The sequence below is a fragment of the Stylophora pistillata genome, chromosome 7, assembly GCF_964205215.1.
Source record: "Stylophora pistillata chromosome 7, jaStyPist1.2, whole genome shotgun sequence".
Classification (NCBI taxonomy): Eukaryota; Metazoa; Cnidaria; class Anthozoa; order Scleractinia; family Pocilloporidae; genus Stylophora; species Stylophora pistillata.
In genome coordinates, this window is record NC_142525.1 from 10894202 (window position 1) to 10914009 (window position 19808).

General features: G+C 37.5%; 1 protein-coding gene across 1 annotated transcript; it reads right to left on the reverse strand.

Moving 5' to 3' along the window:
- Positions 1 to 1024: 1024 nt before the first annotated feature.
- On the reverse strand, positions 1025 to 19206 carry LOC111334859 (uncharacterized). Its single transcript, XM_088728830.1, has 9 exons — positions 17165 to 19206; positions 12627 to 12683; positions 9382 to 9756; positions 8120 to 8389; positions 4205 to 4309; positions 3628 to 3720; positions 2989 to 3225; positions 2337 to 2414; positions 1025 to 1586 (listed from the first exon to the last, which is right to left on the reverse strand). The coding sequence occupies exons 1-9, from the start codon at positions 17757 to 17759 to the stop codon at positions 1393 to 1395; spliced, it is 2004 nt and encodes a 667-aa protein (XP_088584956.1). The 5' UTR covers positions 17760 to 19206; the 3' UTR covers positions 1025 to 1392.
- Positions 19207 to 19808: the final 602 nt, after the last annotated feature.

Genomic DNA, 19808 nt, shown 5'->3' on the forward strand with positions numbered 1-19808 from the left:
AATTATATCCATAAGATAAATGCGTTTTTTAGTTTGAACCTTTATTTGTGTTTATGACGGTCACTAAATTAAAACGCCAACCGTATACAAAAGCTACTTGAGATACTATATCAAGACACAATACTAACTAAGATAGCCGCTGCCCTAAATCCTTCATCTCTAGCAATACAATCCGTGCAAGATGTCTACGATCCTAGAGTTACATTAAGAGGGAAGATCTTTTCTTAAACGTTTTGTAACTGCATTTGACTAAGATGTTTTGACACATGCTTTTTAATAATACTGAGTTTACTATCAAAGGTCCCACCATAGTTAGTAGTCCCCTCTACTAACTATGGTCCCACAGAACGGTATAAAACGTAAACGTTATCAGGAGTTTTCACCGAGGAGCACCAGAACCAATTACGGTAAAAGAACGTTTTTGCCTTAACTCAACACTATTCTGGTACTTGACTATGATAAAAAGGTTGATGTACCCTAAATATTATGAAACAATTACATCCTTATGAAAGATTAAGTCGCTTCTGACGCTCTCTTGAAGGTTGTATCACCTCAGTAGTTTACAGTATGACAAAAAAAAACACGAGTTCCCACCCCTTTCTTATTAAGTCCCTCATCCTTTGGGAAGCCGGGATTGATTGAGCCCACTCCACAATAAGTTACCAGTACGGAGTTATGCAACAAACCAAGAAAGTTAGTACCCCTGGAGGGTTTGTTCTTGAGAATGGTCTGTAAGTTTTTTTTTTTTTTTCAGCTGAAATTTTCTAATACACTTTTGTAGGAACACCTCATCCCGAATCAATTTTCAATGGGTGGACATCCGGAAAAAACTGGTTGATTACATGTTTGAAATGATACACACTGTGATATATCTATTCAAGTGTTGTGCATTGCGTGTAAATTTAAATGTCCACTCCGAGGCAAGTGACCCAACAGGTACACATCAGATCGTGGGTATGACAATAAAGCAGCTCATTTCTTTTTCACTGATTTGCCTACTGAATTTAAAGTAGTACTCGCTAACTTCTGACTGGGATAGACTGGCATTCTTGTACCTCTGTAATTATTAAACATGACTAGATATTTTACAACTCAGAGAAACATATACCAAGAATTATTCCTTGGAGCTTTTTTGAACACTAAAATACAGTTTAGTTACTCTGAATTCACAATAGCCAAAAGAAGTAACTTCTCTAACTTTACAAACTGAAAAACTCCGTGCAAAAGGCAAGTGAAAAAAAAAGTGATCGCACAAGTAAACTAAAGATAAAACAAAAAACCTTGTATCTACGACTGTTACGTCAGAAGGCCACAATGATCAAATGGGGTTAGTGGAAGTAGATTCACCTTTTGCCACGGACAGGGATGTCCTCTCACTTTAAGCTGAGCCACTCACAGAAGATCGGCTACTACAGGCAACCCACTTTCATTTATGTAGTCATAAAGTGTCCCTACTGTTGTTAATCTCCTCCCGCGAACAAATGATAGCACAGTTTGCATGGGGTTCCGCTCACGTATGCCAAGAAATCTAATCTCCTCAGGTGTTGAACCCAATTTCTCTGCAATCACCTTCCACTCATCTTCACCTAAATAACAAAGCAAAAAAAACAAGACCGACGAAAACTAAGGACAAAGAAATCGAAATTGAAAATACAAAAACAAACAATTATAAAAAAAAAAACAATAACGACAACAAAATCCATCGCATAGATCTCAACTGAAAGCGAAGGTCGTTGAACTCATTTATAATTTGCCTCGCTGTAGGATATGTACCACAATACTAATTAAAAGTGAGATGTAGAAATATTATGTAACTAGTGCGAACGTGTTAAATTGGGAGAATAATCCATGTTAAGTGCATAAGGAGGATTTGACTTTTATCCGTATATACAACTACGGCGTGTCTGAATTAGGGGGTAAGTTCCTAAAAAAACTGTGGTGCTGCGTCAGTGGGGTAATTTTGGTTTTACCAACACGGTTGATAAAACCAAAATTATTCTTAGTTAGCTCGCGTTGTAGTCTTGATTAGTAAAGATCGTCTTTAAAGTGACTTTCAACTTAACCAGGGATTTCAAATACAGATGCTTTTAAATTTCAAAATAGTACCCAGGATCTCAGGACAAGGTGGTACGATCCGTAAAGAAATCTACGAAGCATCAATAATGTCAGCTGAGGCAAATAGGAAGGAGATCTCTGAAAACAAAACTTACAGGAATAAGACCATAGGAGAAGGGGGGGGGGGGGGGGGTGATAAGAACATAAGAGGGTCTTATAGAGGATCCAGGTAAATTTTATCGTCACACAACCAAGACCCTTCTAGAAATAACTTCAGTTACCTGACAAGCGGATTGTTAGGTGTCTTAATGTTCGGGAAGGGATGTGGTCAATAAGCATATCATCCGGTAAGAGAGGACCTGAAAAAAAGTCGCAATCACGAGTGCTGTAATAATCGTGAAGTGTCAATAACCTTGTATGTGGGATCCAAAATTCGCTGTCAGAGAGTTGAAACAGCTAACAGTGAGATTTTCAACAGTGTTTCAATTTCCTTGTCATAAGTTTCTTTAATTTCGAAGTACAGTTAACGAAATACTGATTTGCGGGTGAATGGCGAGCTCCGTTAATTTATTCGAGTTTTTTTCCATTTCTTAGTGTGGACGCGCTAATGACGTTTGATATTATACTTTGTAAGGTTGCGCAATGTAGTATACACCAAGAAATAACTTTGATTTCCATATTAAAGGTAATCAAGAACGATCCAACTCCATATATGCTCAGAAAGTAAAGTTTAAAGCAATGTAGTGAAGAAAATGCCATTATTACTACTAGTAGATGACCCTTGCGCCCTAAATCGTTGTATGATAACATCCCCAAAAATTTCCGACTCACAAAGTACTATATCAATCTATTATTATTGAAGAATCGTATTTGAATGCTGTTCATTTGTGAGGAGCTACGACGACATAACCTTTAAGCCAAAGTGAGACTAACCTGTTGTTCCTGGTGGTGTAATGGTTCTTAAATAATGGAACACGTCAGTCCTATTTGAATGTTTGGCTGCTCTCGCCATGAGACGGATGTTCTTCTTACCCTCTATGGTTGGGTGTGTTAATTGATCTTGATCTAACTGCAGATAGGTTTTCATTATTTGTATAGCCCCTTCAGTACTAAGTTTCGGTGATAAAAGGGATTCTTTGGCTATACATAAAACTGATACCATTTCATCGCCTAGGAAAGCGAATTAGAAACAAACGTTTTAATATGCTGCAAGAGTTTTGGAGAAGAGTACCTAAATCGTTCACCTTGAGCCTTCTTGCAGAGGAAGAAGTGATTTGAACGCAACAGTGCTATTTCGGGGTGTCTAACATGATTGTGTTTTTCATACATTTAAGCCATTTTCAAAGTTATATCGATCGAACACCAAATGAGTGACTGAAGAAAAGTCACAAGAGGACAAGGCTTATCAATGTTAGGAAAGCATTACTTTTTCATCAAGTCTTCAAATTCTGAGAAGTCTCAGCTAAGCGAAATGTTCGGGTAAGTTGCAGATTTCTTTATTCATTTCCAGCCAAGAACTCCATCACAACAAAGAACATTGCAATTGGTTACTATTTTTATAACTGCACTAACCTCGAATCACTTTTCCTGATTTAAAGTTATGAATCGTCTCTCTGCAATTTTCCAGTTCTTCCCTCACAGGATTGACCCTGACTCTCAAGATTGCTTAAAGAAAGAATTGTTGAAATCTAATTGAAAAAGAACAATTTCTCAGCCCGTTTCTAACATACCAGTACTTCACCACAGAGTGGTCATTTCTCGTTTCCTCTGCCGTTGCGACTGACGTTTAAAGACTAAAACTATGTTTTCGAACCCTTTGATGGCCATCAGGTCCGTTAGCCATCAGTTATTAGTAAAACAAAATAGTTGCAACCAAAAATGTAAAACTGCACGCAAACTTGCGTTGACTCATAAAAGTACCAAACAGGCTAGAAATTGAGCCTTCTGTTTTGTGTAAATCCACTACGACCATGACACCTTGTGCTGATACCAACTATACGAAAAAGAAGTATTGCTTAATTATTTTATAATTCGTTCAAACAGTCATTTAAAAGAAATAATTTGGATATATCAACAAAGTTGAAATGGTAAATTGGCCACCGTAAAGATTACAAAAGCTGACGTTTCGATATACGTCAAATTAAAAGACCTTCAGTTAGAGCTGTTCCTCCAAGTTTTGACAAAGCCCTGTCCAAATGTTCCATGGCATCTGTTATCCATTCTTCGACCTGGTTGAGCTTTTCTTGAATGCTTTCTGAGGATCAAAATATTTCTTTGTAGTCATATTCAGTATGAATATAGATTTAATTTCTATCGTAAAACTGATGATCACTTATCACCCACCGATTGTTTTAACATTGTCATTCAGTGAAAGTGAACGCTTTTATTCTTACTTTTTCTGATGCATTTACATTCAGAAGGAACTAAGCAGGGGTGTCGATGAATTGTAATTTCCCCCAGTTCTATTAATTAAATCTCTAAACAGAGTCGCATTAAACCATGTCTCATAATGATAATAATAACGAATTTTTATACAGGATTGAAAACCCATCAGTGTGTAACACTGTTGTCCTTGGGGTCCTGTCAAAATAATAAATAAATAAATAAAATAAAACTTAACAAGATATAATCATTGATCTTAAGGTCTAGAAAAGCATACAATAAAATAAAATGCTCTGAAAAAGGATACCTATAACCACGTTTAGATCGAATTTTTAACTAAAATAATCTCACAATTTGTTCTTAAATTTCAGTCTCGAATCTAACGACCTTAGTTCAGCAGGCAGGTTGTTGAAAGTCTTTGCTCCTTGGTAATAGAAGCTCTTTTTACCAAATTCTAAACGTACTTTGGGTAATTTCACTGATATACCGTTATTCCTAGTGGCCTTAGAATGAACCAGTCTTTCGAAGTAGTTCTTAAAGGGTGTGCAAACATTATTCAGGAGACAGTCGAAAACAAACAAACAGCTTTTACGCTTGATCAAATTGTTCACGGATGGGGGATTAAAAGAACTATTGCCAATAACTTTAAAGCCTCGTCGTTCGACGTTCTTTATCATTTCCTTTCGGTAATCCGGAAAGCTAAGACCAAGTGTTCCGCAACAGGTAAAAATAGGTGCGATCATAGTGTTATAGATCGATTCTGCAGACTTTTGGTCGATCAAAGGACGAATTGATCGCAAGAGATTAATTCTGGTTGCAGCTTTTTTATAGATTCGGTCAAAATGTGATGCAAGGTTTAGTGATGAGTCAAGGTGAACACCTAAGTACTTATAGGTAGAGGTGTTATTGATGAGTGTCCCATTAACAGAAAGTTTAAGTTCCTTGTCTTGAAGGTTGATTCTTTTAGCTGTTCCAAATAACATAGACTCCGTCTTGTCCTTTTTTAGGTTAATGATCAGTTCGTTGTCTTTAAACCACTCGCACAGGTTATTCATATCCTCGCTATGGCTTCTCTGTATAGTATCAATATCTTTAGAAGAGGTATAGATGACTGAATCGTCGGCATAAGTGATAATCTTCGAGTGTTGAAGCGGTTTATGTACATCGTTGAAAAAGATAATGAATAAGATAGGACCCAGGATACTTCCCTGAGGAACACCTGTGAGAATGGGTTGAGGTTCTGATAGCACGCCTTTATATTGGACAACTTGTGATCTGCAGAAAAGGTAATCAGTGAACCATGCGAGTTCTGTTCCACGAACTCCGTAAGTTGAAAGCTTGCTCAGGAGGCCAGAGTGACTGATGGTGTCAAACGCCTTTGATAGATCGATGAAAACACAGCCTGTCAGGTTACCATTCTCACCTTCTCTTCTGATAACATCGGTTAGATGAGTAACGGCCAGTTCAGTAGAGCGCATGCGACGGAAGCCGTACTGAAAATGAGAAAGTAGACCATTCTGTTCAAAATGAGCCATCAGCTGCTTAAATACCACTTTCTCCAGGATCTTTGACATTGAAGGAAGTATTGAAATAGGCCTATAATTGTCGATTTCGGCCATTGAACCAGATTTAAAAAGTGGTACAATTTTAGCCGCTTTCCAGTCAGTAGGTATAGACCCTGTTGCGAGAGACAGGTTAATTATATGCGTGAGAGGCTTGGCTATTATATCAGCAGAGTCCTTTAACATTCCAGAAGGAAAGTTGTCAAGGCCAGAGGACTTATTTCTCTTAAGGCTCTTTAATGCATTAAAGACAACCTTATCCGAGACTGATCTAAACTCAAAGTTCTCTAGCGGCTGCTGAGTGTCTATTGTAAGGGGCCTTTTCCAGACAAAATTACAAAGAGGGAAGATCTTTCTTTTTAGAGATCCCGCAACATCAGTGAAGAATTTGCAGAACGAATTTGCAATAACCTCTTTGTCGGTTTCTACTGCTCCATTAACGAGAAAAGCTGCTCCTGGTTCCTTTGTAGACTTTGTAGGGTATAGTTTTTTAATAGCTGACCAAAATTTGTTAGGTGAACCCACAGTCTCCTCTAAGAGTTCACGGTGATATCTGCTTTTGCAATTCTTTACCATACCGTTAACTTTGTTTCGTTGGCGCTTGTACGAAGACCAGTCAATTTCACGATTTGTCTTTCTCGCTTTTCTCAAAAGCTGATCTTTGGTATTCATTTCTTGCTTTACCTTCTGTGTAAGCCATGGGCAGAGTTTCCCTTTGATCCTCTTCTTTATAGCTGGCGCATGCTTATCAATACATTTTTTCAGAATGGCTTTCAAAAAAGACCATGCTTCATTAACACAGGAGGATTTAAAGACAGGTGTGAGACTATTGGACCGTGAATCATTGCAAAAGGATATAGGATCATAATTAGCATAGTTTCGACAGGTGATGGTTCTTGGCTGGAATTTATGGTTATGCAGCTTCCGGACACAACCAATCATATCATGGTCACTTAAGCCGGCGGGAATGGTTTTAACATTATAAACATTCTGAGGGCGATTTGTGTAAATCACATCTAGCAGTGTTTTTGAATCTTGCGTTACCCTCGTGGGATCCTTGATTAGCTGTTTAAGGCCAAAAGACAATAGCATTGCCTTCAGTTCTTTGTTGTCTGAGCTTACCAAATAATTGCAGTTGATATCGCCTGTCAAAATGCATTCTTTGTTTTCAGATGATACAGCAGAAAGCATCGACTCCAGTTTATTTTCAAAATCTGCACAAAGATGCTTTGAAGAACTCGGGGGGCGATAAATAAAACCAATAAGGATACCCTTAGATTTTGGAAATAGAATTTCTATCCAGATACATTCGATCCCATCGCGTTCCAGGTCTAGTCTTCTATGAAAGGGGACAGAAGAGGAGATATAAACTCCCACACCTCCACCTTTGCCTGTTTTCCTCGGTCTATTAATGAACGTATAGCCATCCAGTTGAACTTGAGCCTCTTCACTGTCCGATAGATGAGTCTCACTGAGGGATATGATGTCTATATGCTTGGAATCATCGATCATTTGGCATAGACTATCCTTATTCGCCACGAGGCCTCTGATATTTTGATGAATAATTTTAAGCCCATTTTTCGTTGACAAATCCCGAAGATCAGACAGGATGTCATGTGAACTAGAGGAGCCAACAGGACCAGGTTGAAGTTCAACATCATTTGCGAGACCAATAAGTAGTAAGGAAAGAGAGGAATTAATCGTAAAACGGCATCCAAGGAGTAGAAGTCTTGAATTCGGCAGCTGGAGATTCTTTGCATGTTGCGAGCTCGGTGACCGATGGTTAAAATGTTGAATTTTCACTGTCGTCAGACCATGAGAAATGAAGAGAAGAGTATCACCAGATATATCGAGGTCAGGATTAGTCTTGGGAAGGAGTGCACCAGAGAAACAAACGTAGAAATAAAGCAGAATGATCCAGTATCTAAGAGCTCTAAAAACGTGACCGTCCGCCATATTGTCATTACGTGATCAGATTATTATTATTACTATTATTATTATTATTATTATTATTATTATTATTATTATTATTATTGTCTTCCTGGTTGCTGTGTGAACTTTAATAATATTAATGTTAATATTAATTTAATTTTAAATCGCGAGAAAACATCTGTTCTTACCTTCGGCGCCTTCTTCGGATCCGCATTCAGAGGGAGCACTTCTCCAAGTACCTTCACCACTATCAATCGTTCGCGCAATTATGCTCTCAGTTTCTGGAAGATTTTCTAGGAACTCTTCACCACGGATTTTTCCTTGAAATGACATAAACTCTTTAACTTGAGCAACATCTTTTCCATTCTCTGAAACCAGTCCTCGCATTCTTAAGAGGTCTGAATCAGAGCTTGTACGATATTTCAATCCTCTTTTTTCTTCGCCTCTCGTCTCTAAACCTGTGTTAAAAAAAAATGACATAACTGAGCAGTCGTTTATCGAAAGCATTAATAAAAGGGCATTCATTCACATTTTAAGAGAACGATCCTTACACCCTTGATAGCATGTATGAAGCATAAGTTTCCCAAGTTGGAAAATGATGGTTTTCTTTAATTTTTTTTTTCTTTATTCATTTCAGTACACTCCACAATGAGCTCTTTGCTTCAAATTAATTTTAACTTCAACACATTATCCTCAGTTCAAAGCTCTCTGATCTTAAATCAACTTTAGAAAGGATAATCTTATTTTTTTACAAACCCTTCCATTTGAGGCTCGGAAACATAAGTCGGCAAAACAGATTCGCACATTCTTTAGATTTAGCAAGGACACAAACAATCATGAAATGCACTCAGACCAATAACGTGCGAGTCAAATCAATGAGTTATTTATGAATATTGACCACAAATAGTATTAAGTTGTGGCAATGCAATGACCATGTCTTCTAAAAAGCGACTCCTTTCGAAAGTTTCCCTCAAATGTGCTAAAACGTCGATCATACCGCCGCCGTTTTGAATTTCGCCTTTCAACCTAGCCGCTTGCCTGTGAAGTAACAAAGTATCTCTCAGTCCTTCTATTAACGAACTGTTAAAACGATTAGAAGCTTCACAGAAAGATTTTTTTAGTTATTCAAAGACACATGCTCTGACGGGATAACCACGGCAAGGGTTGTTTGTGTATCGCACGTCGTTCTTAGCATGTGTCGCTTGATTGGTGAGTGGTTTTTCAAATCAACGGCGTCAGGATTTGATTTTCAGCAAATTTGAAGACAAATTTTAAACGGCTAACTTGTTCTGTAGAATCTTAAAACTTAATCAATAGTTAAGGTTTACCATGTTCCTTTAAATTTTGAAAATAAAAATTGCATGGTTTCCGGGGCAAATACAACACACCCATGATCCCTGATTTATCTTGTGTGAAAAATTAATAATGGTAACCTCTTCGGTCTAATTACCTTCTGTTTCTGATTTGATAAAATCGAACAAGGCATTTCTGTACTCATCCTCGTCAATGTGCACAGTCAACGTCACTTTGCCATCTGCAAGCTGCTTTATTTCCTTAGTAACAAGAAACTCTTGTAACTTTGTCTGAAGTGTTTTGTCCTGATAGCTTTGCCACAGTTTCTCGAGAGCAGAAATATTATTTGCTTGGACTGTAAATCGGATCGATCCTTCACTAATTGCACGTAAGAAATTGCCGAGTGGAAGAACACCTCCTTGGAAAGCTTTGACAAATTCTTCCATACTAGGAGACCTGCGAAGGACCATCCAAGTCGTGACAACCACAGCACCACCAGTAAGATTACGGAAAGTACAGTGAGGTGTAACAACTGTAAAAAATTTAGAAGTCATAGGGTTAACATTAGCCTGTTCCAGTCTCTCTGGTTGGGGAGTCGACCAAAAAGGCGGGGCCAGGCAAGAAAAAAGAAACAAAAGTTGGGCAGAGTTGGCTAAGGAGAGGTAAATTGCTTCCCATGTAGACAACCGGACGATCTGAGACGCGCACGGAAGGAGGATTTCTTCACTTGTTTGGACTCGGCGTTTAGAAAATGACCGAGCCTTTGTACTTTTTAATTAGCTCTGACTCATCATAACTGTCTGAATTGTTTACCATGTGTGCATGTGTGTGTATGAAAATTTCCTATTAGTTCAGTGGCCTTAGATGTTTTCAGAAATTTACTTCGAGTTAGGACAAGTATTTTGGCAGCAGTGAATCTCTGGTGTGTGAAAACACTCTTCGAGTAAATAACCGACTTAATATATCTTATTAGACATTTTGTCGTGTGGTATCGCCGAATATTTTTACGAGTTGTAATATAGAACATGTTGCTTGTCAATATGCATGCTCTGCACTGTATTTACATTGCTATCAAGTACATGTGTATTTAAAAAGTAGGGAATACCTAAATCATTTGATGATAAAAATTAACGGTAAAAAACTACGACGTTTCGAAGTCTGCATGACTTCATTATCAAGTAAAATGTTAAAACTGATGTAAAATTGTAGCTCAGAGATTATATACAAATAAAATGTGATAACTTCATTAGAATAATGAGCGTTCATTGTTATTGGTGTCAGATCGTGCAGTATATGTTTAAATAAATACTTTTGCACGTATTGAGTCAGAATGCGTGTTTAACTTTGGTTTTTGTTCGCGAATGAATAACATTTCGTGGATTAGGCAGTCCATTTTCCCGCGGCATTTCTTGAGAACGGAAAGCATTTCATATACTGCACGATCTGACACCAATAACAATGAACGCTCATTATTCTAATGAAGTTATCACATTTTATTTGTATATAATCTCTGAGCTACAATTTTACATCAGTTTTAACATTTTACTTGATAATGAGGTCATGCAGACTTCGAAACGTCGTAGTTTTTTACCGTTAATTTTTATCATCAAATGTATTTCTAAACATTCTCTGATTAGAATACCTAAATCCCCAGTTAATTGGCAACACGTATCCATGTGGAGTTGGAATGAAATAATTTGTAACTATTATGTAAAGTAGATTACATTCTTGGAGAAGAAAAAGCATCATTGCTTGTCCACCCTCAAGCTCAGTCTAAAATTGAAGTGGGTTCTCTATGGTTTGAGTACTCTTAGCTTAAAATATCCCACATCCCTAAGTGTTTTAGTTATCCCTTCTCTTAAAGGATATTTTAGCAGCTCCCAGGGTAAAGATATTAGCATAATTATCTTATATCTATATATGGGGAAAGGAAGTTACCCTCTGTTAAACCAGCATTTTGAAGAGTAGAAAATACCCAATTCCTTAATGATCTAAGTATCCCTTACAGTCCTTACTTCCAAATTGGCATGGCAAGCACTCTACATAGTCAATTAAGCGCAAATGTGTAATTTGAAGAGAAAAGGAACTAAGGTTTGTTTACCGTTGACCAGAAATGTGAGGGGATACCATTATCCTTAGTGGTATGGGTATCCCCTCTCATGCTAGTGGTAGGTGACTTAGTTATTTCCCTAATCTTGTCCCTAATACTGCCTGTGATTTGTTGAAAATAAAATATCACTTGGCCACCCAAGAGTGTAAAATACAGGGGGGATACTCAAATATTCAGCTATTTCAATATCTCCTTGTACTTTTTTTATTGTTTGTATTTATGTTTTATAGGCATGTGTTTTTTAAGTATCTTTACTTATTATATTAGGTGACTTTTGTGTAAGTAGAGAGATGATATACAATCTTAAGACAATGAAGTGGCATCACAGTTGAAAAACATATCTTGATATGTCTTCTATTATGTATGCTCTGGGTTAGGATAAAACTTGGTACGAAGTCTCTATGCCCGCCTCTCAGAGTTAAAGTCAAAATTACAAAACAAAGTCGGTTATTTACTCAGATTTATCTGTGCAGCAGAGATTCATTACTGCTGAGATACTTTTCCTGACTCAGAGTAAATTTCAGACAACAATACTAAGGTTACTGAGGCAATTTGAAAATTCCCCCCACCCACCCACCCACCCACCCCCCCACCCACCCACCCCCCACCCCCACCCCCCCCACCCACCCACCCACCCACCCCCCCCCCACACACACACACACACACACACACACACACACACACACACACACACACACACACACACACACACACACACACACACACACACACACACACACACACACACACACACACACACACGCACACACACACACACACACACACACACACACACACACGCAGACATCCACACATGTGTCTCCAGTAGCTGAGAGCCTCACTTTCCCAGGCCCTGGACCTGGAAAAGACTTAAGATTAGAGTGAATTGCTTTCTTCGAAAGTTATAAGTCATTGACAAAGATGATGAGTAAACTTATGAATAAAACAGACTTGGAAGGACTACAATCGTCGAGAATTCATTTTCAATCACAGAATAAAAAAAAAATTTGGAAAAGAGTCTTTGAAGGACAGCACTGAAAGGTTTGACAACAGATATAGTTCAGACTTAGCATTACTTCTATGCTTATTTACTCTATATATGCTTAAATTTCTGTGTTGGTTCTCATCGTTGCATTGAGCTTTATGGTAATGGTGACAATATTGGTCCCATGTATGTAAATACCACTCAATTAATCTGGCAGTGTTTCAAGTTATTTTTAATGTTTTAGGGTCTCGGTTGCTTAATTATCATTTGGCTCTGCCTCTCGGCCAAATTAATAACACCCTCTTACCGCCTATTACTCTTTCTCCAATGTTTATTCCAGCAGCAAGAACAGAAGCAGCCTGAGCTGAAATGTTGAATAGATTGATCATGATCAATGCATTAATAAATAGAATCTAATTAAATCGGGAAGAAAAACATTGAACAACAATTTGTGAAAGGCTTCTCTATGTAATGAGAATTTTCATGGATAAATGTCGCTTAAATTTGCAGTCAGTGGGGCAATCCGATTACAATACTGTTAAATTAACTAATCAACCTCTGAGGGTGAGTATAGCATCTAATTTCTCACCAAACTATCAACTTTATAAGCTCCTAACTTTTAACTAAATTCTCCTTGTCGGTTCCATAAGAAATGTATAAAGAATCGTATGTAGAATATAAAATAATGCTGATGTTATGGTGTAAAGGGTTAACTGGTCTGCAGAGGAGCAAAACCTCTCTTCGAGATGTTTCAAGGAATTATAGCCACCAAAAAGTTTTTTTCGACTCAACTACTCCAGCAGCTGTTTCTAAATCGCAATTTGTGTTTTTGCACGGGTGGCCAGGTTACTTAGGTGTTTTCAAACTAGCAGCATTGAGTTAGGTAACAGTAACGCTGAGTTTTCGACGCAGTCGAAGACAAATTTAATTCAAGAATTTTTTTTACCGTGGAAGTCTCATCCCGCAGTAACTAGTAAGTTTTAATATGTCTATGCAGAAAATGTTGAGCATTTTCTCAGATCTAATATGTCTAAAACTAGTAAGTTTTAATATGTCTATACACGAATGATGTAAACATTACATGCTTACTAAAACTAACTTCCTCTCAATTCTCGCTCGTGTCTCACCGTTTAAAGAACGCAGAGGAGGCCCTGGGAGCGAAGTTATTGTGTTTGTTCACCCGCCATGTTGCCTAAACAAGTCTTACCCGAATTCTATTTAAAAGGGTGCTAATTCTACCTTTATCGATAATTCAGAACTCAATAAATAAAGAGAGTTCGCACATAATTGTATTCTGAGAGCTTAAAACTAAGCATAAACCTTTGTAAAATCTCAGGAGTATAGAACAGGGAAACATTCGCTGGGCAACTGGTTCCTATCTTGGCAAATGAAGGTGACTGCTTACTCGTATTAACAATCCAGTCCAGGTCAATTCCATGTTGCGGACGTGACATTTAGAGGCAAAATTTGAGTATTAAATGTCTCCTAAAGCCAGATCCAAACTATTTGAATTGAAATGAGTCATGTCATAAAATTACCCCTGAAGTACCTTTTATTTTGCCAGAAAACATTTTGACTATCCCTCAGAGATCCAGAGAAAATAATTTTTCAAAGTGTGTTGCGGATGTGACTCCTAAAACAACCCTTGATTTGAATTGCTTTTGGTTAGTTCAAATTTCCTGTGAATTGAAAACCTTTAAAAAAAACTGCATACACTAACTAAATGCAGTAGTAATTGTGCTTCATAAATCTGAAAAGATATTGTAGAAATTGTTTGTTACCATGGATTTATTAACAAAAATGTTATGTTGCGGACGTGACCAAAATTTGTTGCAGACGTGACATTTTGGGGATGTTCAGGAAAGAGCTTTTCATTCACCACTAATAACTTTCAGAGTAATGCCACTGAAGTAAAATGCTGTTTTTATTGCTTTTATCTGTAAATTGGGAAATAAATAACAAATAATATATAAGAAATAAATTATTATCAAAACGAAGTGAGTAGTATTTTATGTTTGTATCAAGTTTGTATAATTTAGAAAAGCAAAAGTTTCTTCGTAGCAAGATTTTATATCAATAGAAATATGACCAGCTGTATGCTGTGCAATCCAGGAGAGCACCCCCTGTTACAGATGCCAAGTCATTCCATGAAGTAGCCACTAAGCTCAATTCATCTGTTTCTGTCCATCTTATGGAGAAGAAAGCGATAAGAGATCGAGCTACTTCACTTGGCTTAAGCAAGTCCTTTAAAGAAGCTGTTGCTCTGCCAGGGATTTCAAGGTTCCATTGCATTGAGCCACAAATCAATGGGTTTGTCCAAAGCAAAATGTACTCCACTCAGAGCATGGTTGAAAAGGAAGGGGTGCCTCGTGTCTTTCCCTTTGATTTGGAGGAGTCAGGGAGTGACAGTGATGGAAGTGATGCTAGTCATGCTGAAGTAGAAAGTGATACAGATCATGATGATATCAGCAGTTCTGATCCTTCTGTGGAAAATGATAGCAATGATGATCTTGTCCATGAGATCAGTGATATCGGTAATGAAGATGTGGAAAAAGAATGTCCAAATGATGGTGAGAAGGAATCATTCAAAAGTATTACCATCGAGGTAGATCACGGCCTTCCATCATACATGCCAATGAAGTTTGAGAGCATTCAGCCTTCTCCTTATAATGTACCTCTTCATACTTCCTGCCTGGTTGATGGTATTCTTAGTGGCCACATCAAGTTTCAGGGTAATGGCATCATAGATGATCATGACCTAAAACCTCTAATTGGGGGTCATAGAAATAGTAAAGAGAACTACCTCACAAACTTCGTCATTGACAAATATTTATCAATCTTGAAAGCCACTTCAAAAAAGGTCTCTGTGATTTCATGGGAAGTTTTTCATAAATTTGTTATAAAGAGGATTTTTGCTAAAAAGGAAAATCTTCTCACTCAAGACCTCATCCTTGTACCTTGCAATTCAACAAACACTGAACACTGGTATCTTCTTGGAGTATTTCCCCAGATTAAAGTCATTGCTGTGCTTGACAGTATGGCTGGAGGTTTTGTCAAACCAAATGTAGAAGTCTCCATTAAGAAGATGTGGGTGCTGTTAAAGATGTTTGACAGTACTCTTGATGAGAAGGAGTGGCATTTTGTTGCCAACAAACCTGATGATCTTCCCCAGCAAAACAACAACTTTGACTGTGGGGTCTTTGTCACTCTTTATGCCAGATGCCTTATTGCCAACAGTACCATGTTTGTAGAATTGTCAAGCGTACAAAACTTCAGAAAACACATGGTTGCTGAGTTACACAAGCGAAGTCTCATTGCCATTTCTCCAAAAATCCAAATGGGAATGTACTATGCTGTTGACTATGTTAACAAATTCTACATCGGCTGAGCACTTGAAACCAATGACAAAGTAACCAAATTCCAGTTCTTACATGCCACTGGTGCAAAGAAATTTGATTGGCCAAGAAGTAATGATGTTGAATCAAAGCACAGCTCCTGTGTTTTTTATGGCCCTATCACTCTTACAGGGAATCGCCCTTTTGAGGTTGCTGAGCTCAAAGAAATGGAAGCTCTTTTTAAATTCATTATTAGGAAAGCCATGAATTAACCATATGGCTCCTTTGTATCTCCAGTGATTACCTTTCATTCCATATTTGAACAATTTTAAGTCAAGAGGTTACAGTATTGTATGATACTCATTTCATGTTTTTTCAATAATTCGTTGAAGCAAAGAGGTTGGACTAACCATTGAATGACGATTTTGAAATCACTTAACTTTTAGAGATAAAATGCATTTTCTGATTCATTATTAAGAAGACCAATTAAATAGTGGTTTATACTGTTCATTTGAAGTTTATCTAGTGTGTACTTTTCATGTTCATAAACTTGTAAAAACTTTGATGATCTAGGTCATTTTGTACATCAAAGGGCATTTATATTTTGGAAAATTGTAAATAAGTGATAGCTTTACATATATCATATTCTATAATTATCATTTGCTGTCATTAAATATCAACATATCTTCTCATGTTCGAAAATTTTATGAGGTTTTTTGGGTTTTTACAAATGTGTCATGTCCGCAACGGTCACGTCCGCAACCTAATTTCTCTTAAATAGTTGACAAATTTGAGCAAGCTGGGGTGTCAAAATTATCATAATGCGTAACTATAAGAGCAGCATAGATAAGGCCTGAAACAGTTGAGAACCTACATAGAAATTAAATAAATGTTGCTCTGAATCATACACTGAAGGTCACGTCCGCAGCACTTTTTATGTCTTTGTACGTCTGAGGCATTAAATGTTTGAGAATTTTTTTCTTTTGGCATTGAAAGGCCCATCCTAGTGAGTAGTTAAGATCTCAAAATCTGATTCATAGCAATCAATTTCTTTGAGATATAGTAATTTAGATATTGGTATGTAAAATGGCTTATTCGGTTACTAAAAACCCTCAAAAACAATGGCGTCACACACCCTGGGCGCGGCCACCACTACCAATCTAGATTTGGATTCTTATAGAACTATGTATAAGCTTTCATTAAAATTAAGTTTGGCTCTCATATTTTGAATTTGAAAATCTGTCAAATTTTCATGTCTCATGTGGAATGGCCCTCCAGCATATCATCTTTGCCAGCCTAGTTTCTGCCGGATTTCACAGCTCTCAACATTTTCTCAGACAATCGGTCGAACTGACTTCAATTCAGGGCAATAACTGATTAATTCATTTCAGTAACTCTCACGATCCAAACAATTCCATTGTCACAGTGTTCGACCTCACGGAGCAAACGTTTGGTCGAGTAACTTAATAAATGTTTTAAAGAGAGAATTCAGTTGCAGACTGTCTCTTACCTTTTGTTCTTCGTTTGCAGTGCTCCCACTCTTTCCTTTCTCGCTCGGCATCATCTTCGTGTTTTCTCTTCTTCTCAAACTCCTCTACTAGTTTACACAAATCTGGTTTCTCTACCTCGGTTGCTAAGGTTTTTAGGATAGTGAGGTTTTCTATCCCCAAATTGTTCTGTTGTTCTAGCTCTGCTAACAATGCATTGATATTTACGATATGTGCTCCTCCTTCACGAGCAATTAGATTTTGTCTTCTGCAGATTGAAATGAGCCGTTGCAGTTCATTGGGCTCGTCGAGTGCTCGACTTATCTGCTCCAGTAACTGTTTGTAGTCCTTTCTCTTGACTTCAAATTGCTCCACTATTCGAAGAAGATCCCATTTTTCTAGCTCCTTTAAGAGTTCCTTCAAAACATAAAGATGATCAATTCCAAGAAGATTCTCTTCCTCTAGCTTGGTAAGCAACGAAATAACGTCGGTGATATCGTCTACGAATCCATCAGGAAGAAACCCTTGACAAATAAATATTATTTGTTCGCGCTCATTTTGCCAGTCGATTTCCTTACTGAACTGATACAGCATATTACGGTATTTGACGACAGACATAACTGTAGCTTGAAATAAAAATCGATGATCATCGAAATTGAGGCCGTGCTTTGCTAGTCAACATACTGTAACGATGTTAATTTATGTATGTTGAGTTAATTTATACAGTTTAGCTACATCTGAGTTCCCGGATGTATTCGTTCGCTTCGCTTGATGTGCACTCGGCTTACATGATTAAATGTTGTGTTTAGAGTCTATGGTGTTTCACTGTCTGTCTTAGCGAACACGTTACACATACTTCGACCGATCTAAGTTGTTTCGTAGGCTACGCTTGGTGGTTCTGTTACTTGACTCGACAGTCACACAATCTTCAACAAATTTACAATAATAAAAAAAAAAACAAATAAACAACCTAAAGCGGGGTCTAGAGATCAGTCCGACTCTATGCAATTGATTAAGATCCTGAAAGAAATCGTTTGGTTTACAGTTTCCACGGATTAATTTACATATTTTCGCATTTGCAAACCCAACGATCTTACATCACGTGAAAGATGAACTGCCGTGACCTTCTCCTTGTTTGTCACATGCACATCCGGAACTCTTTTTAGCTATTAAACGGAGGCCTTTTAAGAGGTTTTCATGATCAAAACCTACTCCCGCTAGGTTTAGCACATAATTATATCCATTGCCACAACATCCTTATTTTTTTCCTTCTAAACTATGCATTTCTACGGAAACGTACTACTTTCTGAATCAATTGCTTTTCTTTGGAGACTAATTGTTGTCAATCAAAGTGATCCGTCGGCCGGAGTCCATCGAAAATATTGGCAAGAGTTCAGTGGAATCAACCTAATAACCAAGTTTGAGATGTTAACGTTGAAGAAACAAGCATCACGGGCTTAAGAGATCGTAGCAAAAATTCTATTCCTAGTGCTGGTACTGAACGTTGAAAAATCTTTTACACATAGGAGCTTATTTGGATTTTATGATTTACAACAGTTTCCTTTAATTTTTCCACTTTTTGTATGCCTTGCACGTTTGTTATAGGTGCAGATGTTTTCGTTTCATTTTACCATTCTTTATACATTTCCTGGGGTGCTAACAAGGAGAATTTGTTCCACAACTGATCAAAAGTGACCTACGATCCATTGCAGTGGTAGCCTGCATTGCAGGCACTTTTTTAGGACGAGTTCACTTTACAAGCTCGCGATCGTTTACGCGAGCGGCCAATTTGTTTGATTTAGAGTTGGAGTGGACGGTAGCGAGGAGGGGGCGAGAAGGCGAGAAGAATTAATTATGTATTTCTAATTTTACCTCGAATTTCTCTAGTTATTATAACATCAGCATTGAATTAAACATGAAGATCATAAGAATAAAGAAAATGATGGCAAACCAAAGTAACTCGTGACTCTCAAACAAATTTCCCTTACCAGTAACAAAGGAAATGTGTAAGGAGTAGCAGCATGGAGAATATAGATATTGATGTAAGAGCACAAAGGGCTAAAAATCAACTGCATCAACCCTGCATGCAGCCATACGCCTTCCTTAGCTTTCAACTTATCACTCTCAAACTAAGCTATTTGTGTATAATTTCATGGCACTAATCTCTCCAACAGTGTTAACGGAATTCTTCTCACGAGAACAAAACCAGAGAAACACCTGAGTCATCATAATAAAGATGTGATTAGTTTTTGTCGAAGACAAAGATTAACAGAAGGACTTGTTAAGACCTCCTTTCCTTGCAAGAAACATTTATTAATTCTTACCTAACATTTGAAAATATAAGATGCCAATTGAGACCCACAAAGATTGATTGATTAACAGAACTCTCAGCTTATGAACACTTTATTGAATTGGGGTGTAGGGAAGCAAACCCTGACCCTACTCTATGAAGCGCTGCGACCATCATTTTAGAACCGGTCAACACCCTGCTTAACCTGATTTGTAATGTTCCCAATTCTTTTGCATTAAAAATGTCTTACTTTTTTTAAAATATGATTCTGTAAACGTTCTCAGCCTTTCTTTTATTTAGGACAGGTTTAATCCCTCTAAGGCACAGATAAGCAAACTTCTTGTCTAAGACACTAAATCCAGTTTGGTTGGTCACAT

Bases quoted from the DNA above. Each gene is read 5' to 3' on its own strand.
- LOC111334859 (XM_088728830.1), bottom strand. From the start codon at position 17,759: ATGTCTGTCGTCAAATACCGTAATATGCTGTATCAGTTCAGTAAGGAA. The intron at 3,226-3,627 runs GTTAGTGCAGTT...TCGCTTTCCTAG, and splicing joins ATCAGGAAAAGTGATTCGAG to GCGATGAAATGGTATCAGTT. The intron at 2,415-2,988 runs GTTAGTCTCACT...ACTTTTTTTCAG, and splicing joins TACACCACCAGGAACAACAG to GTCCTCTCTTACCGGATGAT.